This window comes from Macaca fascicularis, chromosome 7 (assembly GCF_037993035.2).
Source record: "Macaca fascicularis isolate 582-1 chromosome 7, T2T-MFA8v1.1".
Lineage (NCBI taxonomy): Eukaryota > Metazoa > Chordata > Mammalia > Primates > Cercopithecidae > Macaca > Macaca fascicularis.
In genome coordinates, this window is record NC_088381.1 from 142,885,401 (window position 1) to 142,912,573 (window position 27,173).

The 27,173-nt window shown below is 53.3% G+C and overlaps 1 protein-coding gene and 1 pseudogene across 10 annotated transcripts; both read right to left on the bottom strand.

Moving 5' to 3' along the window:
* Nucleotides 1–10,417: 10,417 nt before the first annotated feature.
* PGF (placental growth factor) lies at nucleotides 10,418–23,847 on the bottom strand. Of its 10 annotated transcripts, none has more exons than XM_045396762.2 (7): nucleotides 23,418–23,847; nucleotides 22,155–22,194; nucleotides 17,633–17,829; nucleotides 16,781–16,857; nucleotides 14,662–14,691; nucleotides 14,496–14,558; nucleotides 10,418–11,320 (listed from the first exon to the last, which is right to left on the bottom strand). In XM_045396762.2, exons 1-7 carry the CDS (start codon nucleotides 23,490–23,492, stop codon nucleotides 11,293–11,295), a joined length of 510 nt encoding a protein of 169 aa, XP_045252697.1. In that variant the 5' UTR covers nucleotides 23,493–23,847; the 3' UTR covers nucleotides 10,418–11,292. The 10 variants fall into 10 exon arrangements, with proteins under 10 accessions (XP_045252697.1, XP_005561844.1, XP_073853952.1 ...); XM_005561787.4 differs by having other exon boundaries at nucleotides 22,155–22,197; XM_065549081.2 differs by lacking the exon at nucleotides 10,418–11,320 and adding an exon at nucleotides 13,302–13,653.
* Nucleotides 23,497–24,135, bottom strand: LOC141407311 (uncharacterized; annotated as a pseudogene).
* Nucleotides 24,136–27,173: the final 3,038 nt, after the last annotated feature.

The window sequence follows — 27,173 nt, forward strand, 5'->3', positions numbered from 1 at the left end:
TGGGAGGCTGAGGTGGGAGGATCTCTTGAGTCCAGGAGTTTGAATTCAGCTTGGGCAATGTAGCAAGCTCTTGTCTTTCTTTCTTTCTTTCTTTCTTTCTTTCTTTCTTTCTTTCTTTCTTTCTTTCTTTCTTTCTTTCTTTCTTTCTTTCTTTCTCTTTCTTTCTTTCTTTCTTTCTTTCTTTCTTTCTTTCTTTCTTTCTTTCTTTCTTTCTTTCTCTCTCTCTCCCTCCCTCCTTTCTCTCTCTCTCTCTTCTTTCTTTCTCTCTCTCTTTCTCTTTCTCTTTCTTTCTTTATTTCTTTTTCTTTCTTTCTTTTTGACAGAATCTCACTCTGTCACCCAGGCTGGAGTGCAGTGGTGTGATCTCGGCTCACTGGAACCTCTGCTCCCTGAGTTCAAGCAATTCTCCTGCCTCAGCCTCCCCAGCAGCTGGGATTACAGGTACGTGACACCATGCCTGGCTGATTTTTGTATTTTTAGTAGAGACAGGATTTCGCCATGTTGGCCAGGCTGGTCTCGAACTCCTGATCTCAAGTGATCCACCCGCCTCGGCCTCCCAAAGTGCTGGGTTTACAGGCGTGAGCCACCGTGCCCAGCCTGTAAAAACCTTGTTCTCTTTTTTTAAAAAAATTGAATATATTTTTGGGATTATATACTTATTTTTCATAATATAGTGAGGAGAGCTGTAAGGGAGTAGACAGAGTTCCCTAAGTCTCTAGTGGTGGAGCAGACCCACCGTGATGCGGAGGAGTGTTTGGGAGGCTTTCCTGAGGAAGCACCTTTTAGTTGAGTTCCAGATGATGTGTGTCTGTTAGTCAACAGAGTTGAGGGATAGGGTGTGGGAGGGGGAAGGGATTTCCGGGCAGAGGAAACAGTGTGAGCAAAGGTCCTGCGCGGCACTACAGATTCCAGAAACTGAGAAAAAGACAAGTGTATTGGCCCTAGTGAAAGAGGGGGCATGGCAAGAGACGGGGCTGCAAAGGAGGACAGGGACCAGACTTCATGGAGTCTTCCAGGCTGAGGAAAGGACTGGGAGCATATTCTAAGAGCCACACGTGCTGCTGAGTAAGATGAAAACGGAAAGTGCTGATCGGCACCAGGGAGGTCCCTAGAGTCACTTTAGCAGGGACTGTGTTACAGGAGGGACTGGAGCTGCCAACAAAGAGACTGAAGGTGTACACATTTCTTTCAAAACGTGTCTTGCTCTAAGCACAAGCCCAGGATAGAGAGGCACCTGGAGGGAGAATGTGCAATCGAAGGATGGGTTTGATTTTTTTGCTATCGTTTCTATTTCTGTGATGGGAAAAACCTCTTCACCCAGAGACATATCCACAAGGATGTTTATCACAGCATTATTTATTAAAACAACACAAAAAAAGAGGACCTACATATCCAACAATAGATCCTTTAATCAAATTATGGAATATCCAAATGATGCAATACAACTCAAGACTTAAAAATCATATTGTAGCAGAAGGGAAACACAACTCCATATGTATGAGACACAATTTTGCTCTTCTTGCCCAGGGTGGAGTGCAGTGGCGCAATTTCAACTCACTGCAACCTCCGCCTCCCAGGTTCAAGCAACTCTCCTGCCTCAGCCTCCTGAGTAGCTGGGATTACAGGCACCTGCCACCATGCCCAGCTAATTTTTTTTTTTTTAGTAGAGATGGGGGGCGTCTCACCACGTTGGCCAGGCTGGTCTTGAACTCCTGACCTCAGGTGATCCACCCACCTCGGCCTCCCAAAGTGCTAGGATTACAGGCATGAGCCACCGTACCCGGCCAGTGTACCATATATTAAGTTTAGAAAGCAAGTTATAAAATAACAAATCTATTACGATCTCATTTTGGTATGGGAAGCTGAGTATATGTGACAGGGTGTCTCCTTCACCTCTTGCTTTGTTCCCTGACCTTATCCCTGGTGGTGATGGTGGTAGTGGGGTCTTTGGAAATAATGCACCATAATAAAAATTATGCCAAGAGACGTCATCCACTTTATCAAAAGGGAATTGTATTGTTTTGTAGGTGCTCCACGTGGGGACACACGAGGGTCCACCACAATCTCCCAGGAGGGAGCTGGGTCCTGGGAAGAAGGCAGAGGGATCAGACAGGGAGACCAGGGGCAGGAGTTTCCGGCCCCAATTTTGTACCAAAGCTGGAAAAAAGTGTTGCTCATTCTTTGGATTTTGGAAAATTTGTGATAGATTGTAAGAAAGTTTTCTGGGGGGTATTGAAGAAAGGTGTCACCACTCATTATCTGAAACAAGAGGCTGAATTTATTGCATGCTTAAGCAAGGGACAGCTGTACTTGCAAGGCACAGCATCTCTGAGCAAAGCAGAGGATTGATCCCATATAGGTTTGGGAAGTGTGGGGTTCAAGGATGGGTCAACGTGTGCTGGTTGATCTTCGGCACGGTCATTGGCACGCGGCTGTTGCCGACTGGTTATTTTCAGAAGCGTGGGGCTAGTCCTGACTGAGTGCATGGTTTCAGCAGCACAGTTACTGAAACACGTGGCCATATCAACCAGGTTTATAATTGGTTCTAAGAGTCACTTGGTATCACAGCCACATACCAATTAGTCTTTTCCTAAGAGGGTGGGCATGTTTCATTCTAGGGGGAAGAAGGGGAGGTCAGCTCTACACACACACAAAGAGGAGGGTCTCAGTAAATCAGCCCGTGTGTCTCCTCCGCTGCTGGAGCTCATCTTGACTGGCCAGCGCTGGTTCCTAGGAAGGATCCCACAGGCACCCAGAGCCTCCTGGGTTTGGATGTGAGGAAAGTCCTGTGACCTCCTTTTCCTCCCCCATGTCTGGAGAGAAGCTGTATTTCCAGCTAATCCAGGAGCGACAGCTCCAGGGTGCACCCCAGGTTCTGACTTGGGGACCTGCATGACCCCTGGGTCGGACCTTGATGTGCCTGGCACCACTTGTGAACCCAAGATGTCAACTTTGGCTTCTCTGCACGGCAGCCGGCAGCCGTGGCCAGCTGTCAGCCGCCACCTCCTCCCAGACTCTGGAATTCCTCGGGCAGATTTCTCACCCTCGCAGGACTTCCTTCCAGCGTGTCTGGCAAGTGAGAGGGCTTCGCAGGCCCCGGGAGAGGCTTGTGGCAGAGAGGGCTTTGAAAGGGAGAGGAGGAGGGAGGAGATCGCTGTTCCAGCCTAAGCCTCAGGCCCCCCGCTGTGGGCGTTAGGTGGCCCATGTCTGGAAACACCCAGCGCTGTGGCCCACGTGGTGACTCCTGGGTGGCCCAGGCTGGGCGTGCGGGGGCAGGGCCTCAGAGAAGAGAGAAGGGGAAGACCGAGGGCTCAGGGTGGCAGTGGAGAGGCCACTGAGGACAGGGAGTGGAACAATCTTGCAGAGAGCAGTGCAGGGAGGTTACTAGAATGGCAGCACTCTCTCCCGCCACCCAGGCGACACCTCTCGGGGAACCCACCTCTGCGAGGGAGCCCTCAACTTCCTCCCGGCCTGACCTGCCTGCCTGAGGGTTTCCAAGGTCACAAGGTTACCTCAGGGACTAGAAAAGAACCATCTTTTTGGCCTGGAGCCTCTGAGGTGGAGCCTCTGAGGTGGGGCATCCTCAGCCTCAGTCACAGCCAAGGTCGGGGGAAGGAGAGCGCCCCAGGCTTCCCTCAGGAAAAGGAAGGGTCCGGCTTCTTTAGGGAAACAGCTGCTGGGATCTGGTGCTGACAGACGGCCATCTTTCCACACCAAGGCTCTGGCCTGTCACCGCCCTGTCTGGAGCCTCGAGTTCCCACCGGAGTTTTCAGAGGGGCCTCTTCTGCTGACCCACCCAATCCACCCGCAGATGGTCTGGCCTGCCTCTCAGACTGGGACCGGACCCAGCTCACTTCCCTACCGCCCCAACTCCCCTTCTCGCCCTCCATCCTCAGGAGGAGGTGAGGTGGTGATGGGCAGTGAGCACAGGCTTCGGATTCAATTCCACCCCAGTCACTTATGGTACATTTTAAAATTCTGACTCACTTAACTTACATGACTTTGGACCAGCCTGGGCCTCAGCTCCTTCATTTGTAAGATAAGGAGGTGGAAATGGATTATTTGTAAATTTTCTTTCAACCCTAAATTCCATGATCATATCACATTATTGTTTAATTTCTTTTTTTTTTTTTTTTTGAGAGACAGGGTCTTACTCTGTTCCCCAGGCTGGAGTGCAGTGGCATGATCATAGCTCTCTGCAGCCTCAAATTCCTGGGATCAAGCAATCCTCCTGCCTCAGTCTCCCAAGCAGCTGGGACCACAAGTGTGCACCACCATACCTGGCTAATTTTTTTTTTTTTTTTATTTTAAGATGGAGTCTCACTCTGTCACCCAAACCAGAGTGTAGTGGTGCGATCTCAGCTCAGTGCAACCTCCACCTCCCAGGCTCAAGAGATTCTCCAGCCTCAGCCTCCTGAGTAGCTGGGACTACAGGCCTGTGCCACCACGCCTAGCTAATTTTTGTATTTCTTGTAGAGAAGGAATTTCACCATGTTCCCCAGGCTGGTCTAAAACTCCGGGGCTCAATCGATTCACCTGCCTCGGCCTCCCAAAGTGCTGGGATTACAGGTGTGAGCCACCATGCTCAGCCAAAATTTTAAATTTTTTTGTAAAGACCTCAATTGCCAAAGCAATCCTCTTGCTTTGGCCTCCCAAAGTGTTGAGATTACAGGCGTGAGCCACTGTGCCCGGCCACATCATTGTTTAAAAAATATGCCTCTTGCAGCCTAGCACAGCCCTAACTCCCCAGCATGGCACCTGGGGCCCAGCCTGCCTCCCAGCCTTAGCCGTCACCCTCTGCTTCGCCTGCCTTAAGCATCAGCCAAACTGAACCGTGGGAGAGTCCCTGTACAGGTTGGGGTTTTGCCAGCTCTGGGGTCTTTGCTAACGGGTTGCCTCCACCTAGAATGGCTTCCCCAGTCATCTTCCCAGACCCAAATCTTGCCTACTCTTCAAGTCACAGCTTAAATGCCACCAGCTTTGCAAAGCCAGTTCTGATTTTCCCCAGCTGCAGGTCGTCTCAGGTGTCTTTAGCAGCGCTTCAGCTGCATTCATTTAACTACATGGCCTGCTTTCCTTCTATTCTAATCACCCGTGTATATCCGATTCTGCTGATGAACTTTTTAAGGTCAGCTACAATGTCTTATTTCTCTCTGTGTAACCCTAGCTAATTGAGGCGCTCCCCTGGGTTCAGTCTCTGCCTAGTGTCTCACTGAGTGGGCATATCTCAAAGAACATTCGGGCCTGCAATGTTAGGGAGCATGACAGCGCATCCTCAAAGCCCTTCTTCCACTCCCCAAACTGTCTTATATAGACTCCACAGCAAAACCCCAAACTCCTTCTCTAGTCCCAGCCCCAAGGCCTTTCTCTTTCCTAGCTCTGAGGTAGACCAACTTAGCCTCTCCAGCTATGATCTCTCTCCTTATTCTCCTTATTTATTGCAGAATAGAATTTTCTTTAGTAGGTAGAGAAGACTTTTGCATGCTAATATACTTTCCCCTGTCATACATGTGTTTTCTACAAAATACCCAGGCCTTGTAGAGTCAAAAAATGCTCATGAGTGAATAAATGATCAGGGTTACCAGCCCACATGCATAATTAAGACCAAACAATCTACTTCTCTCTATCCTCATTACTTCTCCCTAGACCAAACCACCATAATTGGTTGCCTGGCTTCTCCACAGCCTTCGAAGTGGTATTTGTACTCTGAGTTTTGCACTCTTAGAGACCATTTTCCACATAATGGGCAGAGTGATTGTTCAAAAATGTACCTAAATAACTGGGTGTGGTGGCTCATACCTGTAATCCCAATACTTTGGGAGGCTGAGATGGGCAAATCACTTGAGGTCAGGAGTTCGAGACCAGCCTGGCCAACATGGCAAAACCCCGTCTCTACTAATAATACAAAAATTAGCCGGATGTGGTGGTGTGCACCTTTAGTCCCAGCTACTCAGGAGGCTGAGGCATGAGAATTGCTTGAACCCAGCAGGTGGAGGCTGCAGTGAGCAGAGATTGTGCCACTGCACTCCAGCATGGGTGACAGAGTGGGACCCTGTCTCAAAAAGAAAAAAGTGTACCTAATGTCATTTAATTCCCCTGTTTGAAACTCTGCAGTGGTTTATCTCACATTATAACAACATTTGAACTCCTTACCCTGACTTGCAAAAGCCCTTTATGGTCTGGCCCCTGGTTACTTCCAACATCACATCCCATATCCCTGCTCCCTGCCCATCATGCTCCAGTCACATTGGGGTTCCTTCCAGCACTTTCCACCAGCTGTGCCCTCTGGAGTGCTCTTATCCCTGATCTTCACATGATCAACTCCTTCTTGTCCTTCAAACTTTACCATCAATGTCATCTCTACAGATATACCATCCACAACCTCCTGACCTGGAGTACCTTCCCCCCAATGCTCTCTCTTCACCTGTTGGGGGCCGCACCGGGGGTGGTGGAGAATGAAAGAACACACACAAAGACAAAGACACACAGAGAACATGGCGGCCGCACTCAGAGCCTCCGCCTCACTTTATTTATACTCCATAAACCTCACGTCAGCAGAAAGAATGCAATGCAAAACAAACTTTCTTTTCCCACATGTAACCTTCTACTCAGTACCTTGTTTCTATATTCTTTCTTATCTACCCGCCTTCTTGGCGCCTACGGGAGTTCATTAAAAGTTCAGTTGGAGATACTGTCCTTGAGCCCTATCTGTTCTCAGCATACTGTTTTCAAAGGCCCCTGCATTCACCTTTCCTTATTTTCTGTTCTGGTTTCCTATCGCTGCACAACAAACTACCTCAAAACAATTTGTTATTACAGTATTTCATGATTCTGTGCGTCAAGGAAATCAAATGGCACAGTGGATACAGCTTGTCTTTGCTCTGTAAGATAACTGTAATGACTGGGAGTTGGAATAGCTTGGGGTTGGCTGAGTCTCTCTCTCTCGCTTGCTCTCTCTCTCTTCTTCCACATCTCTATATGACCAGCTTGAGCTTCCTTCCAACATGGTGACCTCAGGGTAGTTGGACTTCTTACATGATAGCGTAGGGCTCCAACAGACCAAGGCAGAAGCTGCCAGTCCTCTTGAAAGCCAGACTTGAAGCAAGTATAGGGTCTCTTCTGCTATAGTCTACTGATCAAAGCAGACCCAGGCCGATTCAGATTCAAAGAGAAGGAAGAGACTTCACCTCTTAAGAGGAAAAATGTAAAATAATCCAAGAGCATCTCTAATATGAGAGAACACATTTTGGCAGCAAGACATTTTCTTATTAATGTATTTGTTTATATGGGTGACTTGCTTATTGAGCAAGTTTTTTTCCCCCTTCCATCATTGCTTCTGGATGAACTATGTTGGTTCTCCTTTTTCTGTCCCGTAACAGTATCTTGGGCAGATCTTCTCGTGTTCCTGTTGCTTTAGCTTATTAAAGGCCCAGCCCCATCTAGGCTGGTCCCTCTAACCAAGACTAACCCTTTCCCTTCCCCAGGCAGGGTCTGGATTTGGCCCAGGGAAGTGGGGAGGGGTGTAGTTTGCCCCTGTACCACCACTCCTCTCTCCTCCTCCTCCTTTTCTCTCCCCTTTTCTCTTCTTTCACACAGATGGGGAGGGAGAGCTTTTAGGAAAGTCCCTGTCAGCTGTGGCCATTTCTTCTCTGGCTATGAATGTTCCTGACATGATGGTGTTCAGATGCTAACTCTCTTGTGGGTTCACCACAGGGCCACCCCGCACCACTGCTCCCTGATATGAGAGGTCCCTTCTGCTCTATTGCTCTTTATCTCTCACCCCACCACTCAGCTACTGCCCCAACCTCCACCCCACAGCCTACCCACTGTGGGTGTGCACAGCTGCAGGCCTCCCTCTTGGGAAGACCTGGACAAGACAGCTCAAGGACATTCACCTTCCGCCATGTCCACCTGACCCATGGGCAATGACTGCTGGGTGCCCCAAGGAGTCCCTGCCCTGTCCGTCTCTGCCTCTTCCATCTTGCCCTCCGCCAGCCTCCCTGTCCAGACAGCGTGCGGGCTGATCTCAACAGCAAATCCAGATCCAGGGAGAGGAGGGGAGGGAGCCAGCACCCCAGGACTCCAGTGACCCCATCTCCCTCTCTCTTCCTTCCCCTTTCCCAGTCTTCTGCTTACGGAGACTGAGGAAAGGGGCGCTTGGAGATCTGGGGGCATGGCAGAATTGCTTTAACCATCTCTTAATAAATCCTGTAGGCAAATGTGCCTAGTCCCAAATGGTTCCTTTGTTTTAGAATATGGGGTACTCAAGGCCCTTTTTCCTTAGCTCTGAGTCCGGCCACCAATTTGAGGAGCAGAAAAGGCCCACCCAGTACCCTCTGGCACTAGAACATGGACTGTCTCTCCCCTTGCATGTGTGGTCCACGAGAGTAGGGTCCTGTGTGTCTGTCCCCACTGGATCCTCAATGCCTAGTCAGTGTCTAGGACATAGAGGGTGCTCCACAAACAGATGACAAGCAAATCCCTCTAGGACCTAAATGGCTGGAATGGCTGCCAATACAGCCAAGTGGGCCAGCTGGCTCCTTCCTACCCGTTCCTGCTGCGAGGCTCCTGCCCGCAGATGTGGAGTTTTGCTTCAGGTTTCCAGGAGCTTTTCTGGTTTCTGTCTTGCTCTCTACAGGGGTCACTGGCCTGGGTTGGGAGGCTGCCCGCTACATGGGTGACCTCATGGAGTCAAAAGCCTTGAAGATGCTACCAGGCCTGGGTTGGGGTCCTCAGGGCTGAGCTAGAGGCCTGGCCAGTGGGAGGCGATAGGTGCTCTTCTCAGTTCACAGTAGGTCAAAGGCAATAGCTTAGAACAGCTGCAGCCAAAGAGAGGAGAGGAGAGGAAGTGCATTTCTTTGGCGAAGTATGTCTCTTGGGGCTGACTCACACCCGTCTATGACCACAGCCAGAAGCGCATTCTGACCAGCGTGTCCTGCAGGGTTCCCAGGCCTTGGTGAAGAGGGCACCAAGGACAGCTGCCTCAGCAGGGCCACCCCACTCTGCTGGACATCCCAGCTCCCCTCCAAGCCCCAGGCAGGCCCCTGTCCCCCTGGGTCCCTGTGGGTTTCTCCTCAGCAGCCTCAGATGAGGAAGTGAGGCTGAGGAGAGAATGGGGGAACTTCTCTTCCCCCAGTACATATAACAACATATAAGATCAAACACACACACACACACCTACACACTACATACACACACACACACACAATACACACACACACATACACACACACACCCCTTGCAGGTCAGAAGCAGAGGGGAGTTTGATAGTAAGTGGTTTGGATTAAAAAAAATAGGCCTGGCATGGTGGCTCATGCCTGTCATCCTAGCACTTTGAGAGGCTGAGGCAGGCGGATCACTTGAGGTCAGGAGTTCAAGACCAGCTTGGTCAACATGGTGAAACCCTGTCTTTACTAAAAATACAAAAAAGTAGCTGGGAATGGTAGTACATGCCTATAATCCCAGCTACTCAGAAGGCTGAGGCAGGAGAATCACTTGAACCTGGGAGGTGGAGGTTGCAGTGAGCTGAGATTGTGGCACTGCACTCCAGCCTGAGCGATAGAAGGAGACTCCGCCTCAAAAAAAAAAAAAAAAATGAATAAAATAAAAAAAAAAAAAGAAGATTTATTTAAATCCAGGCAGCATCTGCTGGTCCCTGCGTCTGTCGGGCAGCCCAAGCAGGCTGTAGGGGCTGCTGTTCAGTGCCCTGAGACCCAGCCCAGGATGCCTCTCAGGAGGGCCAAAGGAGTTCGGGAGCCCTTGCAGCACTGGGCTGGGGCAGCCCTAAGACCTGGGAGAGGAGGAGGAGATTGTGCTCTTGATGCTGTTAAAAAATGGCTGGGACCACCCTCTCCTCAACTTTGGAACCAAAACTACATCTTGGGAGCTCCTCGTTAGGGGAGGGGTTACCCCAGGGTGCTGTAGGAGCAGGCTAGGTGACCTCGGGGGCAGCCTTGAAGTGGCCTCCACAGGAACAGTCTCCAGTGACCACCCAGGGCCACTAAGACTTGAGACTGGGACTCAACAGAAACGTGTCAAAGCCAGAAGAGCCATCCAGTTAGGCCCCTCAGGTCAGAGATGAAACGTGAAGGCAGAGGGAAGCCCAGTGCCACTCGGTGAGTTACAAACAAAGCCAGGCCTCTGAACCCCACTTCAGTCTCAACTCTCCATCAGCCATTTCACCTTCTTGGGCCTAAGTGTCCTCAGCTATCAAAAGGAGGAAGGAAGGAGCAAGCTAACATGTTGTCGTGAGCTGTGACATGCCCTCTCATCGCCTGAGCGAGGCTTTTGAGATAAGGAAACTGAGGCTCAGAGAAGGTGCTGTGCTGTTCCTGTTACACCCCCATCCCTGGGTCTGTGTGGCTTCCGTTTCCGGCTGACGCTCACTGCCCCAGCAGACACACCCCCTAGATCAGCGTTTCCACACTAGAATACTTTATTCAAGAGAATCTGGCTTGGCAGTCAGATGGCCCTGCGCAGGGACAGCTTGTGGGGGTGCCAGGGCCCTCGGAGAACCTGCTCCCCTGCCACTGCCTTCAGCTGGGACACACAGGCTCCTCCCCTGGTGACTTCATCCCCACTGACTGAGCTGTTTCTCATCCAGGCAGCTCTTCGTCCAGCCCGGGGCCCACTCTGCATGTGTCTCTTAGAGGGGACAGGGTGGTGGAACCTTGGCCGGAAAGAACAATGTCCCAGCACAAGCAGATGGCAAAGTGTGAGGGGAGATCACGGGGCACAAGGAGTGGCAAAAGTCCCCAGACAACCACTGTTCTCCAGAGCTGAACGTTCTGATCTTCAGAAGAAGAGAGGGAAGTGGCTGCATCCCCTCCGCCCACTGCTGGCCTTCCCACCAGCCAGGCCGTGGCACCCCCAGCAGGCTCCTCATCCCTACTTTGGACAGGAGCTCCGAAAGCAAGGGCTGCTTGTCTGTGCAGAGCCTGAGGCCCAAGAACAGGCAGCAGGGCCCCCTTCTTTCCTTCTCCAGGCCCCTGGAGACCTCCAGGGCCTCTGGGGCCTAGCTTGCCCCTCGCGAGGCCACGCGTCTTGCTTCTTCCGAAGCAGAAGCTCCCAAGGGTCTGTGGCTGGCTTCTCTCTTTCTCTCACGTTGTTGAAGGCACTGAATTCCTGACGGTCCTGTCCCTCCCTGCCCCTCGTCTTGGAGGGAGCGAGGCATTCAGCAGGGAAACAGTTGGCTAATAAATAGAGGGCAGGTACCAGCAGGAGTCACTGAGAGTGTGACGGTAATAAATACACGAGCCGGGGATGTGGGGTCTCTCTCCTCCAAGGGGCTGGTTACCTCCGGGGAACAGCATCGCCGCACCTGCCAGAGACCAAGCACAGATGGGGCGGGTATCAGCATGCTGTGGAGGGCCCAGTCTCCTCCTATGGAGGAGGGGCAGGGCCAGAGGAGGAGCTTGGGCAGGGAGCATGGGGAGGGCCCAGCACTCCTGAGTTCCTGCTTGCCCCAAGCTGAGGAGAAGCTGGGAGCTACCCTTTACCAAGCACTTACCCAGGTGCCCAGCCCTGTGCCAAGCACTGTCTTCTTAACCCTCAACAACCTTCCATGAGGAAGGCACCCTGATTATTCTTGTGAAGATTAGGAAACTGAGGCCCAGAGAGGTAAAGAAGCTTGCCTGTGGTCACATGGCCAGTTGGTGACAGAGCCACATGTGAACCTAATCATACTCCATGCAATCATGCCTCTGATTACCCTAAGACAGCAGTCTCCAAACAGGGGACCGGGTACCACTAGACGCACGTAAGGACTGAGTACCGATGGATTTAAAGAAATCCATTTTCAGCCTCCAGGTCTGCATTGCCTTAAAATTATTTTTGTGAGACAGTGGCTGAGATCTGCTTCTCTAGCCACAACACATCTTGCTCATTCTAAATCCTTATAAAGTGCTTTGCTGCCAGGTAAAAGTATTCTGGGGACATGAAAAAAAGAACAATTTGAGATATTAGTGTAGGTCTTGAGAAAGAAAATATGGCTAATGACTGGGTAACCAAGGCTTTCAACAAAACTGAAGAACAGCTTAACCAAATTGTCAGCCAGGATATCATGAGAAGTAATCTGTTCTTAGCAGAGCACCTTGAGATTTCTGGCAAATAACTTGGAAGGAGTTCAAGTACTTGAGTGACATCTAGTCTCATTTACTTATTTATGTGAACATGGTTTCTCAACCTTCTCATCAATAAAAAAATGATAAACAGGAATTAAATTAATGCAGAAGTCTGTCTCAGTCTGGCAGGAAATAACATTCATTAATGGATTCATTTACTAATTGAAACGAGGTAGCCACATCCATCTCATTGAGATGCATTCCCAATCAAATTGATGGTATTTTTACGTTGAACATTTATTAAAACAGGACATATTTGTGCTGTTTTGACCAAATGGTGCTGCTAAGAATTATTTTGATAATTTATTTCAGGAGAAAATTTAATTTAGGTTTATGCTCACAGGAAATTTAAAATAATTCAAACTCATATATCTTTTTTTGTGGCAGATAAATATGACAAGGTAATCAATAAAAGCCTTCTGAAAATTAAAAGTACTATTACACTAGGCTGAAATTCTAGGGGGTGGGGAGTGAAATGGAAATACAAGTTCCAGGAAAAAAGAAACAATGTAAATATACAAAGGGTTACGAAAGGAGGTGTTCGTGTATTTTTTTTTTTTTTTTTGCTTATTCATTTTCTTAAAAGTAGATGATGGTAAGTATAACATTAAAATGGCGTATTTAATAGGATACACCTGGAGAGTGTTATATAATAGCTTTGTATTAAAATATTGATATTTATAATATGCCAGAAAGTGTATCCTTTGTAATGACTTATACTTTTTTTTTTTTTTTGAGACAGGTTCTTGCTGTGTCACTAGGGTGAAGTGCAGTGGATTGATCCCAGCTCACTGCAGCCTTGACCTCCCAGGCTCAGGTGATCCTCCCACCTCAGCCTCCTGAGTAGTTGGGACTACAGGCACATGGCACCATGTCCATCTAGTTTTTGTATTTTTTTGTAGAGACAAGGTTTCACCATGTTGCCCAGGCTGGTCTTGAACTCCTGGCCTCAAGCAATCCACTTGCCTCAGCCTCCCAAACTGCTGGAATTACAGGCATGAGCTACTGAGCCTGGCTTGACTTATAATTCTGATGAAAATGTTCAATGTCAACTTAAAAATGGGCAAGAGAGCACATGAGCTTTTGGAATTCTTTTTTTTTGAGATGGAGTCTCGCTCTGTCACCCAGCCTGGAGTGCAGTGGCATGATCTCGGCTCACTGCAACCTCCGCCTCCTGGGTTCAAGCGATTCTCCTGCCTCAGCCTCCCAAGTAGCTGAGATTACAGACGTGCACCAACACGCCCAGCTAATTTTGTAGTTTTAGTAGAGATGGGGTTTCACCATGTTGGTCAGGCTGGTCTCAAACTCCTGACCTCAAGTGATCCACCTACCTTGGCCTCCCAACGTGCTGGGATTACAGGCGTGAGCCACCGCGCCTGGCCACTTTTGAAATTCTTTCAGGAGATTCTCTAGTGAAATGTCTGAAGACTGCTGCCTTGGGAATTGGAGCCATGGGACACTTTCTGCCTCGGGGTGCCGGCTGGTAACGCGGACCTGGATGGACTTCACTGCCAGCTTGTTCCCCAAATTGCTGCGTGAGCCCAGAAAAGAGAGGAGAGCATAAACCCTAGGGGGGCACATTCCCCAGGATCCCTGTCTTCATGGAGTGGGGCTCATGGGGTCAGGACTTGGGTCAACTCCACTCCATAGCACGAAATAACTTCCTGGAGGCATGTGCGTGGGGGAGGCTTAGCCCCTAAAGGACAGCCCCCATGTGACTGATGGACTGTGCATGTGAAATATTTTATTTTTTCTATTTACTGTCACAGATTTGGGTTTTCCCTTCTCTCATCCTTCTCTCCCAGCCACACTCAGGCCTGGGCTCCATTCTGCTGCCCACCAGGTATGAAGTGGGTTAGAAGCAGCAAGGGGACCCGAAGCAGCAATGCTCCCGGGAGCCAGTGGCGAGGGGCGCATGTTCCCCAGGGCTACTAGGAAGTCGCCCCAGATAACATCTCAGCTGATGACAGACTTCTCATCACTAAAAGGGAAATTCTAGTTTCCCTAGTGCAGGAATCCTGTTTGTTTGCTCACAGATGTACCTGACACACAGGAAGTGCTCAGTAAATGTTTGTAGAGTGACTAAATGTTTGCTGGACCTCCTGCCCCTCATTCTACACAGAGAAAAGCTAGGCTCACGAAGGTGAAATGATTTGTCCAAGGTCAGTGGAAACCTAGGGCTAAGCCGGGACAAAAACCAAGGTCCACTGATGCTTCCTGGGCCCTAGAGTCTTGAGGAGGTGAGGCTCCCTGTCCTGCCCCCAAGACTGGCCTCAGTCCTGCCTCTCCCGCTCCCCAGCCTAACCCTGGCGGCAGGGCGGGGCTCCCCTCGGGCCCAGCCTCCTTGCCATCCCTGGGACCCCGCGCACTCACAGGTGGCAGTCTGTGGGCCTCTGCTTCTCTCTCCTCCTCTTCCCCCTGCCCTTGGGTCTCCTCCTGCAATAAGCCAAGCGTCAGGACAAGGTGGCTGGGGACCCCCATGCTAGGACAGAGGCTGGCAGGCCCGAGAATAGCCCCGAGCCCCAGCCAAACCACTTACCTTTCTGGCTTCATCTTCTCCCGCAGAGGCCTAGGGAAACAGACAGAGAGAGGGGCAGAGGACCGTTAGGAAAGCAATAAGTGGGGCTCCCTGCCGCCCGGATAGGTCCCCTCTGACATCCCAAGTCCTGGTCCTGCTGCTGACACTGAGGCCACTAGGGGGTAGCATGGAGCTGGCAAGGGAGAGGTGGCCAGAGCCCGGGGCTTCGCTCCCACTCCAGGCTCCGGTGACCTCACCGCAAGAGGGACAAATCAACCTCCTGGGGACCCCTGCCACCCGCTTCTGCACTTCTCAGCCTCTTGGCATCAAATGTGGGGTCGTTTCTGTCTGTTCTCTGCTGCTTTTTCTTTCTCACTTTCTTTGTCTGCTTTTTTCCCTTCCTTCCAGGGTGCACTCTGGGAATTTCCTCAGGGACAGGACACGATGGCCGGGCAGTGGACTGGTTGCCTGTCAGGGCACAGCCCCCACTCCACCCGGAACAACATGGGGAGTGAGCGGCAGGGTGGGAGGAAGGGAGGGGGCATCAGTCCTGAAGTCACCAGGCATGTCTGGGCTCTGCCTCCCAGGGCTATGGCTGTTGGCCCAGAAGCCAGAAGAAAGGTGTCCCTGTTGCCTGGCTCCTGGCAGGGGACAGGGCCTCAGTCTTTCCTGGGAACAGTGGGTGGAGACATGGGCCAGCATGGTAGCCGTCAGCTTTGGGGCCAGGACATGCTACCCTCGGCTGGTTCCTCCCTTGGGAGCCTCGGCAAGGTACCAGGGCCTCTTGGGACTGTCTGGTTGTACCTCTCCATATTGGGCAAGTGAGAGACACTCTTGGAACCTCAGTCTCTTCATCTGCCTGCCCCAAAAGAGTGGCTGTCAGGATAAAGGGGAGGTAGAAGGTGACTCTGGGTCACCAGCCAGCATTGCACCCAGGAGGGTTCATTACCGAGCTATTATATGGATAAGCTCTGGCTTGGAGGGACGGGTGGAAACAAGTTGAGGCAGGGCCTCCAACACTCCAACAAAAGGGGCAGCGATAGCCCTGCCCAGGAGGCTAGGCTAAGCCTAGGGGCTACCAGAAAAGTGGTCACGGCCATGAGAGGTAGCATGAAGGCTTAGGATTTAGGTCAGGGCTCAGAATCCCTCCTCCCACACTCACTAGCTGTGATAAATCATGAAACTGTATTGAGCCTTGATTTTCTCATCTATAAAACGGGGATGACAATAGGATCTACCTCCCAGGGTTGTTATGAGAGCAGGGACCTTGCCCACCACTGCATCCCATCTAGGACAATGCCCGGCATGCAGTAGGTGCTCAATAAATGTATGTGACTAAATGAGAAACAATCAAGTGCCTCCTGCAGGGCTAGGCACAAAATGGGTACACAATAAGTGGTAGTCTTCCCTCCTCCTGCCCCTGGCTAGGGCTCTGGACTTCTAGTCTGGTGCCTTCATCCATGGCCCAGTGGTACCAGGAGCAACAGCTCAGCCCATTTTTCTCTTCCCTGAACCTCGTTGGCAGTGCCAGGCCTGTTGCTCCTGCTAACCAATGTTCCAAGTGCCCCCGGCACAGGCAGCAAGACTGGTGCTGGTCAGAGATTGGGAGGGGCCGTAGCGGGGTGCTGTATCATCAGGGAAGCCACAGTGTCACCCTTCTTCTGTCCCCTTTCTCCTACCCGAGCTTGTCCTTCTTGCTGCTTCTCAGCCCGGTTTGCCCCCTCCTGTGGGCATGCAGCTTGGCCCAGAACTAAGTTCAGACTTGCAATGTCTTCGCCTCCAGGGACCTCTTTCAGAGGCCCGTGGCAGCTGCCTCCCGTCCCAGAGAAGGGGAACGACACGCACCAAACCCCAGCGAGGCTGGGAGGGACCCACGCTCTCTCTTCCCTTGCAGTATGTCAACAGCTGTACCCCAGCTGCTGGGACCAGCTCCCTCGGCAAAACTGGCTGGTTGGGGGACAAAATGAATGGCAGCCACCCCTGCCTGGTCCTGCCCTCTTGGTCTCCCTCAGCCTGGAAAAAGGTACAGCCGGCGGCGGGGATGGGGCAGCCTTTGCCTCTGCCCTGGGACCCATCTTTGCTGAGGGTGCCAAGAGCACGGGGGCCTTTCCCTGCTACCCGCCCCACCCCGGAGACCTACCGGCACTCGCAACGCACGTGCTGAGAGAACGTCAGCTCCACGTAGGAGGGCCGGTCCCCAGAGCGGATCTTTAGGAGCTGAAGGAAGAAAGAGTTGATGCCTGGATTGGGGAGTGGTCCATGAGTTTCCCGTACTCTTCTCTCTCTCCTTGTAAGGAGAACCCGATTCTGTTTCCTGTAGCCTGTGGACTACAGGCCCTCACTCCACTCTCAGAGTGAGGCAAACGGCTCTCTCAGCTGCGTGGGGACCTGAGGGAGGCCGCTGTCCCTCCTTACCCAGGGGGCACTAGCACAGCAATAGTGCATGAAGGGGGCCATGTTCTGGAGTCAGAGACCCGTGTTCAGATCTTGACTCTTTTACCTGCTGAACAAGTGAAATAACATCTCTGAACCTCGAGTTCCCCATCTGTGAAATGGGAATGACACCAGCCTTGAAGGACTGAATGATGTACCACTTGTGGCACGCCTAGGACAGTGCTTGGCATTACTAAGTGCTCAATAAACCACTGCGTGTGTGACACGTAAGCTGCACTTGCTTGAAAAGGCACCAAATGCTCCTGGTGTCAACAGGGACTTTAATACAAGCAGATTTCTTTCCAGCTTTAACTAGACACCCTGAGTCTTGGGATAGGGCTCAGCATGAGGCTGAGAAAACTGGTGGGGGTGGAGGTGAGTGGGCTCAGAGCCATCGGGGGGCTCAGGAAGGAAGGAAGGAAGGGCCCTGGGCTGGGGTAGTAGAAGCACCGGCCTGGGAATCAGGCTGCAGTCCTGGGACCTGGGCCTATCTTCTTCCCTCTCCAGGTCCCTTCTAGTGGGCAGATTCGGTGGCCCCCTGGGCCGGGTGTGGACCTACCTGCATGGTGACATTGACCGTCTCCACCGGCACACAGTGCAGGTTCTCATCGCCACAGCAGCCGGTGCAGCGCAGCAGGGAGACACACGATGGGCTGAACATGTGCTCCACCTCGCTGGGGTACTCGGACACGATGTCCACCAGCCTCTCCAGCGCCCGGCAGTAGCTGCGGCCCCACACTTCCTGGAAGGGCACCACTGCGAGGAGGCAAGGGGGCTGGGTCAGGCCAGCAGAGACCTGCCCCTCGAAGCCCTAAACCTGGCTCCCAAGGCCCCGCTGGCCTTCCAGGTTCAGCCCCCAGCCCCTTCCGAGCTCCCTCAACTCTCAATTCCTAATGTGATCCCTCCGAAATGCCTGTGGCCCCCTTAGCTCATCTGCTGGATGGAAATCCCCGTGGAACAGAATCTCTCAGGGCCCCAAGCTTTGCTCTGTCCTCAACTCAGGCACCCACATCTGCCTTGGCTCCCTGGAGCTTTGCGGATTGTAGCCTCCGCAGCTGCCCAGGCCCTCTGGATCTTTCTCAAGCCCGACCGGTGCTTCCTCCACCTCGGAGAACTTGCAGAAAACAGTCATTTCTGGAGTCACACAGGGAGGGTTGGCCTTCCCTTACTCCTCTGCTCAAACACCTTCCACGGCTCCCTCATTTCCTGCTCCACTCTGTGCCAGCTCCTCTGCCTGGCAACCAAGACCACATCCAGCAATGTGGCCCGACCCTCCTCTCCATTGAGTCCAACCAGCACTCACAGTGAGTCACGGCAGCACCGCATTCACTCGCAGCTCTGGGCTTGTGCACTCTGCAGCCCCTACAGCTGCTCTTCTTCCCCCTCCTCTCATTTCTATCCAAATAAATAAAGCCCACTCGCCATTTTCCAAGGCCTGCCTCCCCACCTCCTCTTTGAAGCCTTCCCCAGCAATTCCAGTGTGCACAGATGAGCCTCCCTTGAGCACGGCCTGGCCCCAAGGGGTTGTCTTATCTCTGTCACTGGTGGCTCTTATCTCCTTTACAACCAACCCGAGGCTCTATGAGGGCAGAGATGGATGTACCCGTAAACACAGGCTAAGTCATTCCTGGTTGATTAGATGATAGTTCACCGAGGATCGTCCGGGACATCCCTGACCCCCATGATGTCCTGGTGATCGTGATGGGATCTTTTGAGGGCTGATCTGGAATCCCTCAAAAGATGCCGCTCTTTTGGGTGAAGGCCTGGGACCAGGCCCCAAATAGAGGCTCACAGAGAGTGGCCAGAGTCAGACACCTGGCTTCCAGTCCCAGCCCCACACTGGCTGTGTGACCTTGGGGAGATCAGTTAACCTTTCTGGGTAGATCAGTTTCCTCAGGTGGGAAAAAAGAAGGTTGGGAATAAATGGTTGCTAAGGTCTTTCCCTTTCTGACCAACCACCTGTGAATCAGTGCCTGCAACCCAGCCCAGCCCGGAGACCATGGACAGAGAAACGCCCCCGGGTCTGGATCATCCTGCTCTGCATCTGATGGTCATCATCAGCTAGTTGGAAAGAATCAGGAGCTGGCTCACCGGGGCCCTGCAGCCTCTGCCATGGAATAATGGCCTCTCCCAGCAACCCCTCATTTCTTCCAGGCCTCTGCCTAGGAGGCAGAAGGGGCCAAAGTCCATTCCACTGAGCCTATGAGGACATGCGCCTCCTGGTAATCTCAGAAGAAAAATAAACTTCAGTCCTAGCAGAGGCCCTCGGGAAAGGCTGCAAACTGGTGGAAAATACCCAGAGGCGGTGTGTCCATGTGGAGCTGGCTAGGCAGTCATAGAGGCAATAAACAGTGTTATCTGCTTGTTTGCTGCTCCACTCTACCCTGCTCTGCTTAGAGGGCACTAGGGCTGGGCTAGGGGCTGGCGGTGGGGGGAATCCATAGGCCTCCCCTGACTCTACCACTCCATGCCCCTGGTACTGCCCCGGAACCCAGTGGGAAACAAGGCCTCTCTCCTCAAAGGTGCCCACAGTGCAGGGAAGCCTGCCTTTGCAGTCCAGGGTCAGAGAGCACCTCCCTATCACCAGCTCCTTGAGCTGTGTGTTTAGTTTAAAATCTTCATGAGCACTACGTGACTCTGAACGTTTAATCTCCACCTTTATGGAAAACATAAATAACAGCAGAGGAATAACGAACTGCCAAAACAACACGGAAGATTTAGGTTCCTGCCTTGGAACCAGTCATCAGCGAGGGGACAGCAGCAGAGAAGGGGCACCCCAGCCCCCTCCCATCCTGCAAACAGACGCCTACCCAGCTGGGCTGCGGGGCCATGGCCACCTTTGGCAGAACTGGCTGGGCCTGGGCAGCGGCAGAAGGGATTTCCTTTCCTCACCCCACATCCCACCATGCAGACTCCGGGTCCCTGAAACCCTGGAATCTGCCAATTTCTTGGCCCCGTGGCCGAACCACGTTGCGGGAGGGCTGAGAAGGAGGTGGGCTGGAGCCTGGTTTACCTGGCAGCCACCAGGAAAGAGGGCAATTCATCCCTGAAGGCCCCCGTATGGGTGTGTGGGAGAAACAAAAGGGGCTGGGTGAGGGGCCAGGCTGAGGGAGTGTGCAGTGACCACTCCCAGATGTGGGCCATGTCCCTCAGGAAAGAGCTCTGCTCAGCTGTCCCTGAGAGCACTTCCGCTGGCCCCAGACCTGCTCCGGGAGGGGGTGGGGGTGAGAACAACGGGAAGCTGTGGCCCCCTCAGGCACTGCCAGAGCTGGGTGGTCCCCAGGGCTGCTCCTGAGGCCATGAGTGGGCCCTCAGCTCTCTCGCCAGCCCTGAGAGTGAGCCTCCCACCTGCCTGCCACCACCTGGGATGGGGGAGACTCCAGAAGAGAAATGCTTAATCCTGAGAGCAAGTTTCTGTGGAGGGCACTGGGGACGAGCCACAGGGCTGGGCAGAGCCACTGGCCACCAGCCCAAGCCCACAGGTGTCCTCTCCATGGTCACTGGCAGAGCACACAGACAGCCTGCCACAAGGGACACCCTGCTCATGCCTGATCAGCCACGGAGCTATTGGGAGCACTCGGTTCTGCCAGATCCATGAGGAGTGCCTGAGGCTTGGGGCGACCCCCAGGGCCTCTCTGAGCCTCAGGTCCTGCATCTGTAAAAATGGAGTACATCGCCTTCCTACTTCACAGCCTGTGGTCAAAACAGAATGACAGAAAATGCCTAACACTGTTCCTGTGAATAGTAATAGTAAAAATCAACGCCCATGGCTGGCCATGCTGCCTCTTGCTCTGGTGTTAATAGGTGGGATGACATTTTCAGATTTGGAGAGCTGGAGTGCAAAGCTCATTGTACTTCTCCTGGTCAGATTGCACACTCCCTGATTGATAAGTGTGACAGGAGAGCTGACCTAACGAACCTACACTTCCAGGCCTCCTCACCTTGAATCCTGGGTGATATGTACACCCATTTCTCCTCCCTGGAGTTAGAGAACAGGTCCCTTTTTCAATCTCGGAAAAAGAAGAAACCATAGACATCACATAGCCTAAGGCTCCCATTTTACAGATGAGGAAACTGAGGCTAAGGCATCTTTGGTAGCTGTGGCCTGACCTACACTAAAAGCACCAAAAAGGGGATAGTGTGGAGGTAGGGGATGGGTCCTTCCCCAAATCCCAAGGAGCATAATGTTGTGCTGGTTCCAGAGGCACAGCAAGGGAGGCATCCATGAAGTCAAGGGCAGCTGCCTCCTCTACCTGCTCAGGGGTCTAGGGCCTGAGCCTCAGGTGTCAGAGTATGACCAGGCCCGGGAGAGGCGGGCTGCCAGGCAGGCAAGGCCAGCAGAGGGTGTTCCCAGCATGCAGATGGCTATCACGCGTGTGCGTGTGCATGTTCCTACATGCCCCCTCTCCCATGGCGCAGGGGAAGCCTCAGCGGTGGCGTGTGGCCGCTCTGCACGTCTTGGAGAGGCAGGGAGGGAGGAGCGAGGTAGGGGGCCTGGCATCCTGCACGTATGTCTCTTTGGCAAACGTCTCGTTGCCCTTTGAAGATTCCCTCTTGAGGCAACCAGGGTGGGGAGTGGAGGAGCCAGGGAGGGCACGATTCATGTTCTGTCTGTTTATAATCAATGGAAAGGCATGGTCAGATCCAGGCAGTTCCACCAGGGCTGGGCTGCTGGGGAGGGCCCCTCACCCATTCCTGATCCTCTTGACTGCACACTGCATCCAGCTCCCAGACCCCCATTCTGGCCCCTGGCACTCACTCCCCACTCTGTCCTCCAAGACCCCATCCATACGCTTAAATCATGCTGGGGAAGGGCTCTGAGCCAGCTCAATGAACCCTGGCTATACTGGCCCCAGTCCCACTCTCTGTGTGCTGATGACCCCAGCCCACACCTCTCTAGTCTCTGGGTCACCATGAGGGGATCTCTTAGGCCCTGTCAAAGTCATCAGCTAGGATATCTAGCTCGTAGGCTCTCCCCAACTTTTATCAACCTGTACCCACACTTTATGCCACGCCTGGGCTTGGGAGAAAGGAAGAGAGGGGCTTGGGGATCATGCAAACCCCCAGCCTGGCCAGCTTACCTTCCACCTCTGACGAGCCGTTCCCAGGAGACAAGGCCCACTGCTGTGGACAGAAAGGTACAGAGATGAGCCTGGGACACCTTGGGGCTCTGCACTCTTGGGCCAAGTGTGATGGCAGGAAGGTAGGGGCCCCTCTGGATTCCTTCCCACTTGCTGCACAGGCTCTGCCCTGTCTCAGAGCAGCCTGAGCACAACTAAAAACTCACTGGACCCTAGATAGGTTAGGTCCCACCCCTCTCTGGCCTCAGTTTTCCTCATTTGGAAAAGGATGGGAGGCTAGAAGCTCTTGGAGACCCTTGGCCTGCTCCATCCCAAAGATCTTCCAATCCTGTGGGTCTCCCTTCTACCCAGCCCCCCCAGTTCAACCCTGCCGGGCCCTGTACAGCCCGCCTTGGCTGGGTGCCAGAGCCCAGGGGGAGGTGATCAGCTGGTGGGAGCGGAGGGGTTGGAGCGGGTGGCGCCATGAGCTGGTGCAGCCGGTAACGTTACACCTCTGGCCAACCCTGCAGCAGGCAGGCGGGTGGCTGGGCTGCTCGGGCTCCTCAGGGACTGCCCAGCCCACTCCTACTCTTGGGCTGGGGCTGGGGACTCCCAGGGCAGTGGGACAACACAGTGGGAAGGGAGCTCATTGGCTTTGTCAGGATTTCACTGCCCAAGCTGGCTCCCAGCCAGACTCACCCGGCTCCTGGGAAAAGGGCCCTGCTCACTTCCCCAGGCCCTGCACTCAGGACCTCCGGCCACCCACCCAGGAGAAAAGGCACAGCGAGACCCCTTGTCTCATCCCCAGCCCACCCAGGAGCCCACGGCTCAGTCCTGAGCCCTGGTGGGGGCAGGGCCCAGCCTTCCCACCATCAGCCTCTTCAGCTGGCTCCTCCACCACCCCCACCAGGCCAGGTCAGAGGTCCTGGGGACGCCTGGTTGGCCATGGGGCCTCGACCCTGACCACAAGGCCAGGGACCCGCCTGGGATTAGTGGACAGATGCTTTTAGCAAAGCCACCAGGGCTCCAGAGGCCAGACAGGAAACCTCCCTCCCTCCCTCCCTGTGGCTTCCCTGCCCCCACTAAGACAGCCCCCAGGACCTGGGGGACAGCCAGCCTGAGGTCTCTTCCCAAACGAAAGAAGTCCAGCCTGGCCTTTAGGAAGTATGTGGACATCCTTGGATTTGCTGCTCCCTGGAGCGAGTCTGTGATTTCAGAGTCCCCTGCTTCCAGTGCTGGGATAGGGAGGTCAGGGGAGCCGGGCTAGGTGGGGGTAGCTCTTACCTGGGGGGGCACAGCAGGCAGCGCCAGCCCAGCCAGGAGCTGCAGGAAGCAAGGGAACAGCCTCATGGCCGGCATCTTCTCAGACGTCCCGAGCCAGGGGGCTCCGAAGGAAAACCACCATGCTCATCCCCCGGGGAGCCCCTGGCACAGGAGCAGAAGAGCTGAGTGGGCGGCTGGACGCCCCCCTCACTGCTGCCCCGAGGCCCCGGCCGGTGGTTCGAGCATCTTCTGGAAGCCGTGGGGAGTCAGGAGCCCGCAGGTAAGGCTATGGCTGGGGAGCCCGACCGGGAGCGGTCCGGCGGCGCGGGGCGCCGAGGGGCAGGCGGGTCCCAGGGAGGGTCCGTCGGGCGCCCAGTGCCACCCCAGGTCCTCCCGCAGCTGGGCGGCCGTCCGAAGATGCAGTTTCTTCCGCAGACAGCAGCTCCCTTCTGGGACTGCAGCCGGCCCGCGCCTGGGTTTCAGGGGCTGAGCTGGGGCGGGGCTCCGGGCCTGCCCCGCCCACAGCAGAAGAGGTTCCCGAGCCGAGTTCCCGCAGCGCCCGGCCAGCCCGCAGCGCCGGAGCCCGCAGTGCTTGCGAGGGGCGCTCGGCAAATGCGCACGCCTCGACGAGCCCAGCCCGCAGCTCCCCGGGCCACGCCGCGCCCGCCCGCAGAGCCCACAGCCCCGCTTCGGCTCTCGGGGCCGTCACCTGGGATGGGACCATCCAGGTGTGGAGCCCAGCGTCAGCCGTCAAGGCTCATGTCCTAGCGGCCTCTGCAGGAGGGGCCGTCCCGGATCCCTGGGAAGGCAGCCATGCCCACACACCTCGGGGGCCAAGGGATTCCTAGCCCCGTTTTATAGATGAAGAAACCGGGGCTCCGAGAGCACCCCTGCCTGCGTATGTCGAATGGACATAGGCATTCTTGGAAAGTGTGTGTGTGTGTGTGTTGTGTGTGTGCGCGCATCTGTGTGTCCGAGAAACTGGCAGAGACAAAACCCAAGCCCTACGTGACTCCAGAACCGTCTCTCACCCGACCCACCATCCTCCTAGCCAGGCATGGACACAGTGGGCGGCCCACAGGAAACCCCTCAGGGCACCTGACTGGAGGATCAGGCCTGCTGCCTCCTTGGGAAACAGTCTTCTCAGACCCTCCCTGTGGCCTCACCCAGGCATCTCCTCCTGGTCCCTGGTCGAGGAGGAACTGTTCGCTGCGCGGGGGTCCGCGTGTATCTGCACATGTGCACGGGCATTTGCGGGTCTGTGAATATCCACGTGTGCTGTGTGTCCGAGCCTCTGTGTGGTCTGAGTGCGTGTGACTACTGTACATCCAAATATGACTCTGTATTTGTCTGTGGGGGTCAGGTCTCTCTATCTCTGTATTCTTGTGTGATTTGTACGTATCCACTGTGTGTCTGGGTGTGTTTGGAAGTGTCTGAATGTGTATCTTTCAATGGGACTGTGAGTCTGCATGCCTGCCTGTGTATATCTGTCTCTGTGGGTGAAGACCGTGCCTCTCTCTGTGCGTTTGTGTGTGCCCTCCCTTGGTTCTGGATCTTTCTTTACCACCACCCCTCTCACTGCCTTCTGTGTCCAGCTCCCAAGCTGCAGGAACCTGGCAGGATTGGGAGTCACGAGTTGGGCTGGGCCTGGGGCTGGTGGGTGGCTGTGGGGGAGGAGGGAGGCCTGGGAAGTGGCCCCTACAGCTTACATTCCAGCCAGGAGCAGGGAGGCCAGGGCAGCCCCAGCTCTCACCCCAGTGACCTCTGTGTCTGCTGCCTGCCTGCCTGCCCACCCACGAGGGGCTGCCAGGATGCAGCCTGCCTGCCTGGCCGTCCCTAAGCCTGGAGGTTCAGGAGGTGGAGGCCAGTCACCAGCCAGCTAAGTGGGGTCTGCAAGGAATATTCTGATGAGCTTCAAACAAGCTGGGGTTCTTGGGGTAGACAAACCCCTTCCTGGGCCCGGGGTCATTGTGGAGGGTCACTGTGCATGTGTATGCAGGTGAGTAGGTGTGTGTTTGTGCATATCTGTATTGTATATGTTGCCCATAACATCTTTGTATACATATGCATGTGTTTGTGTGTGTCTTTAGTTTGGGTATGGATTTGTGTATGTGGGCACAGGTGTGTATTGTGCACAACTGTGTGTGCATGTGCTTAAGTATCTTCATTATATATGCTTATCTATAACTGAGTGTTTCTAGCACTTATGCATGGGATGTGTCTTTTGTGTATGAGTTTGTATTTTTTTTTTCTGAGGCAGAGTCTTGCTCTGTTGCCTAGGCTGGTGGACAATGGTGCAATCTTGGCTCACTGCAACATCTGCCTCATGGGTTCAAGCAATTCTTATGCCTCAGCCTCCCAAGTAGCTGGGATTCCGGGTGTACACCACCATGCCTGGCTAATTTCTGTATTTTTAGTAGAGACGGGTTTTTGTCATGTTGGCCAGACGCACCCAGCCTGTATTCATTAATTTGTTTTTTCATTTGGCAAGTGTTGCCTGAGCCCTACTATGCTCCAGGCACTGTTCTAGGTGCTAGGGATATGATACGGAGGGTCTCTCTAAGTTTATGTTAATGGAGTGGGGGGATACCGATGGCTGGGGATGCCGAAGTTCTCTTTCCTGAGTGAACTCCACACTTTGGGTGAAGTCTGTGGTTCCCACAAGTGCACCTCAGTCCTTCATCACTAAATTGGGGACCATACCCTTCTAAACCCAGCTTCCTGGGTTGTGAGATGAATTAGCCTAGGGTAGGCTCAGTGGCAGAGACCAAGGAGACTCTAACATTTCCATGGATTGAATCAAAGTTTGTTCTTGCTCACATCCAGTCCAGAGCAGCTGTGCTAGTAGTTCTGCTCCACCCTTTTTTTTTAATTTTCTAAATTTAAATTTAAATTTTTAGAGACAAGGTCTTGCTCTCTCTCCCAGGCTGCAGTGCATTGGTGTGATCACAGCTCAATGCAGCCTCCAACTCCTGGGCTCAAGGGATCCTCCCGCCTCAGCCTCCAGAATAACTGGGACTACAGGTGTGTGTTACCATGCCCAGTTAATTTAAAAACTTTTTTTTTAATGTAAAGACAGGGTCTTGCCATCTTGCCTAGGCTGTGCTCCTTTGTACAGTGGCCCCACTATTGACCAGCCACATTGCCTCAAACAACTTCCTTTGTTTTCAGAGCCCCAGCTTCCTCCATCTGTAAGAGTGGGAATAATAACTGTACTTATCTCATAGGGTTGTGCGAGGACTAAGAAAGCACCTGTGGTGCAAAAAATGGTAGCAATTGGGCATGATTTCTAATTTAATTTTTGACTTGTATTAGAGAAATAAAAATACTATAGTTAGACTGAATGCAGTGGCTCACGCCTGTAATCCCAGCACTTTGGGAGGTCGAGGAGGACAGATCACCTGAGGTTAGGAGTTCGAGACCAGCCTGGCAAACATGATAAAACCCTATCTCTACTTAAAATACAAAAATTAGCCGAGCGTGGTGGGAGGTGCCTGTAATCCCAGCTACTCGGCAGGCTGAGGCAGGAGAATCCCTTGAACTCAGGAGGCAAAGGTTTCAGGGGGCCGAGATTGTGCCACTGCACTCCAGTCCGTGTGACAAAGCAGGACTCCATCTCAAAAAAAAAAAAAACCCTCAAAAAACGCCCCCCAAAAAAACCAACTACAGTTACAGAGCAGAGTCCTGTAGCATGGACATGAGATAGAAAATAAAGAATCTTATGCTTCTGCCTGTGGCAGTGGAGGAAAAAAATGGAGTGATTTGCATAGGTGCACA

Excerpts from the sequence above, each read along its gene's own strand:
- PGF (XM_065549080.2), bottom strand. The coding sequence starts at position 23,492 with ATGCCGGCCATGAGGCTGTTCCCTTGCTTCCTGCAGCTCCTGGCTGGG. Across the intron at positions 14,692-16,780 it reads CACGTGCGTTGCGAGTGCCG|GCCTCTGCGGGAGAAGATGA; the intron begins GTAGGTCTCCGG and ends CTGTTTCCCTAG. Across the intron at positions 14,559-14,661 it reads GAGAAGATGAAGCCAGAAAG|GAGGAGACCCAAGGGCAGGG; the intron begins GTAAGTGGTTTG and ends GGCTTATTGCAG.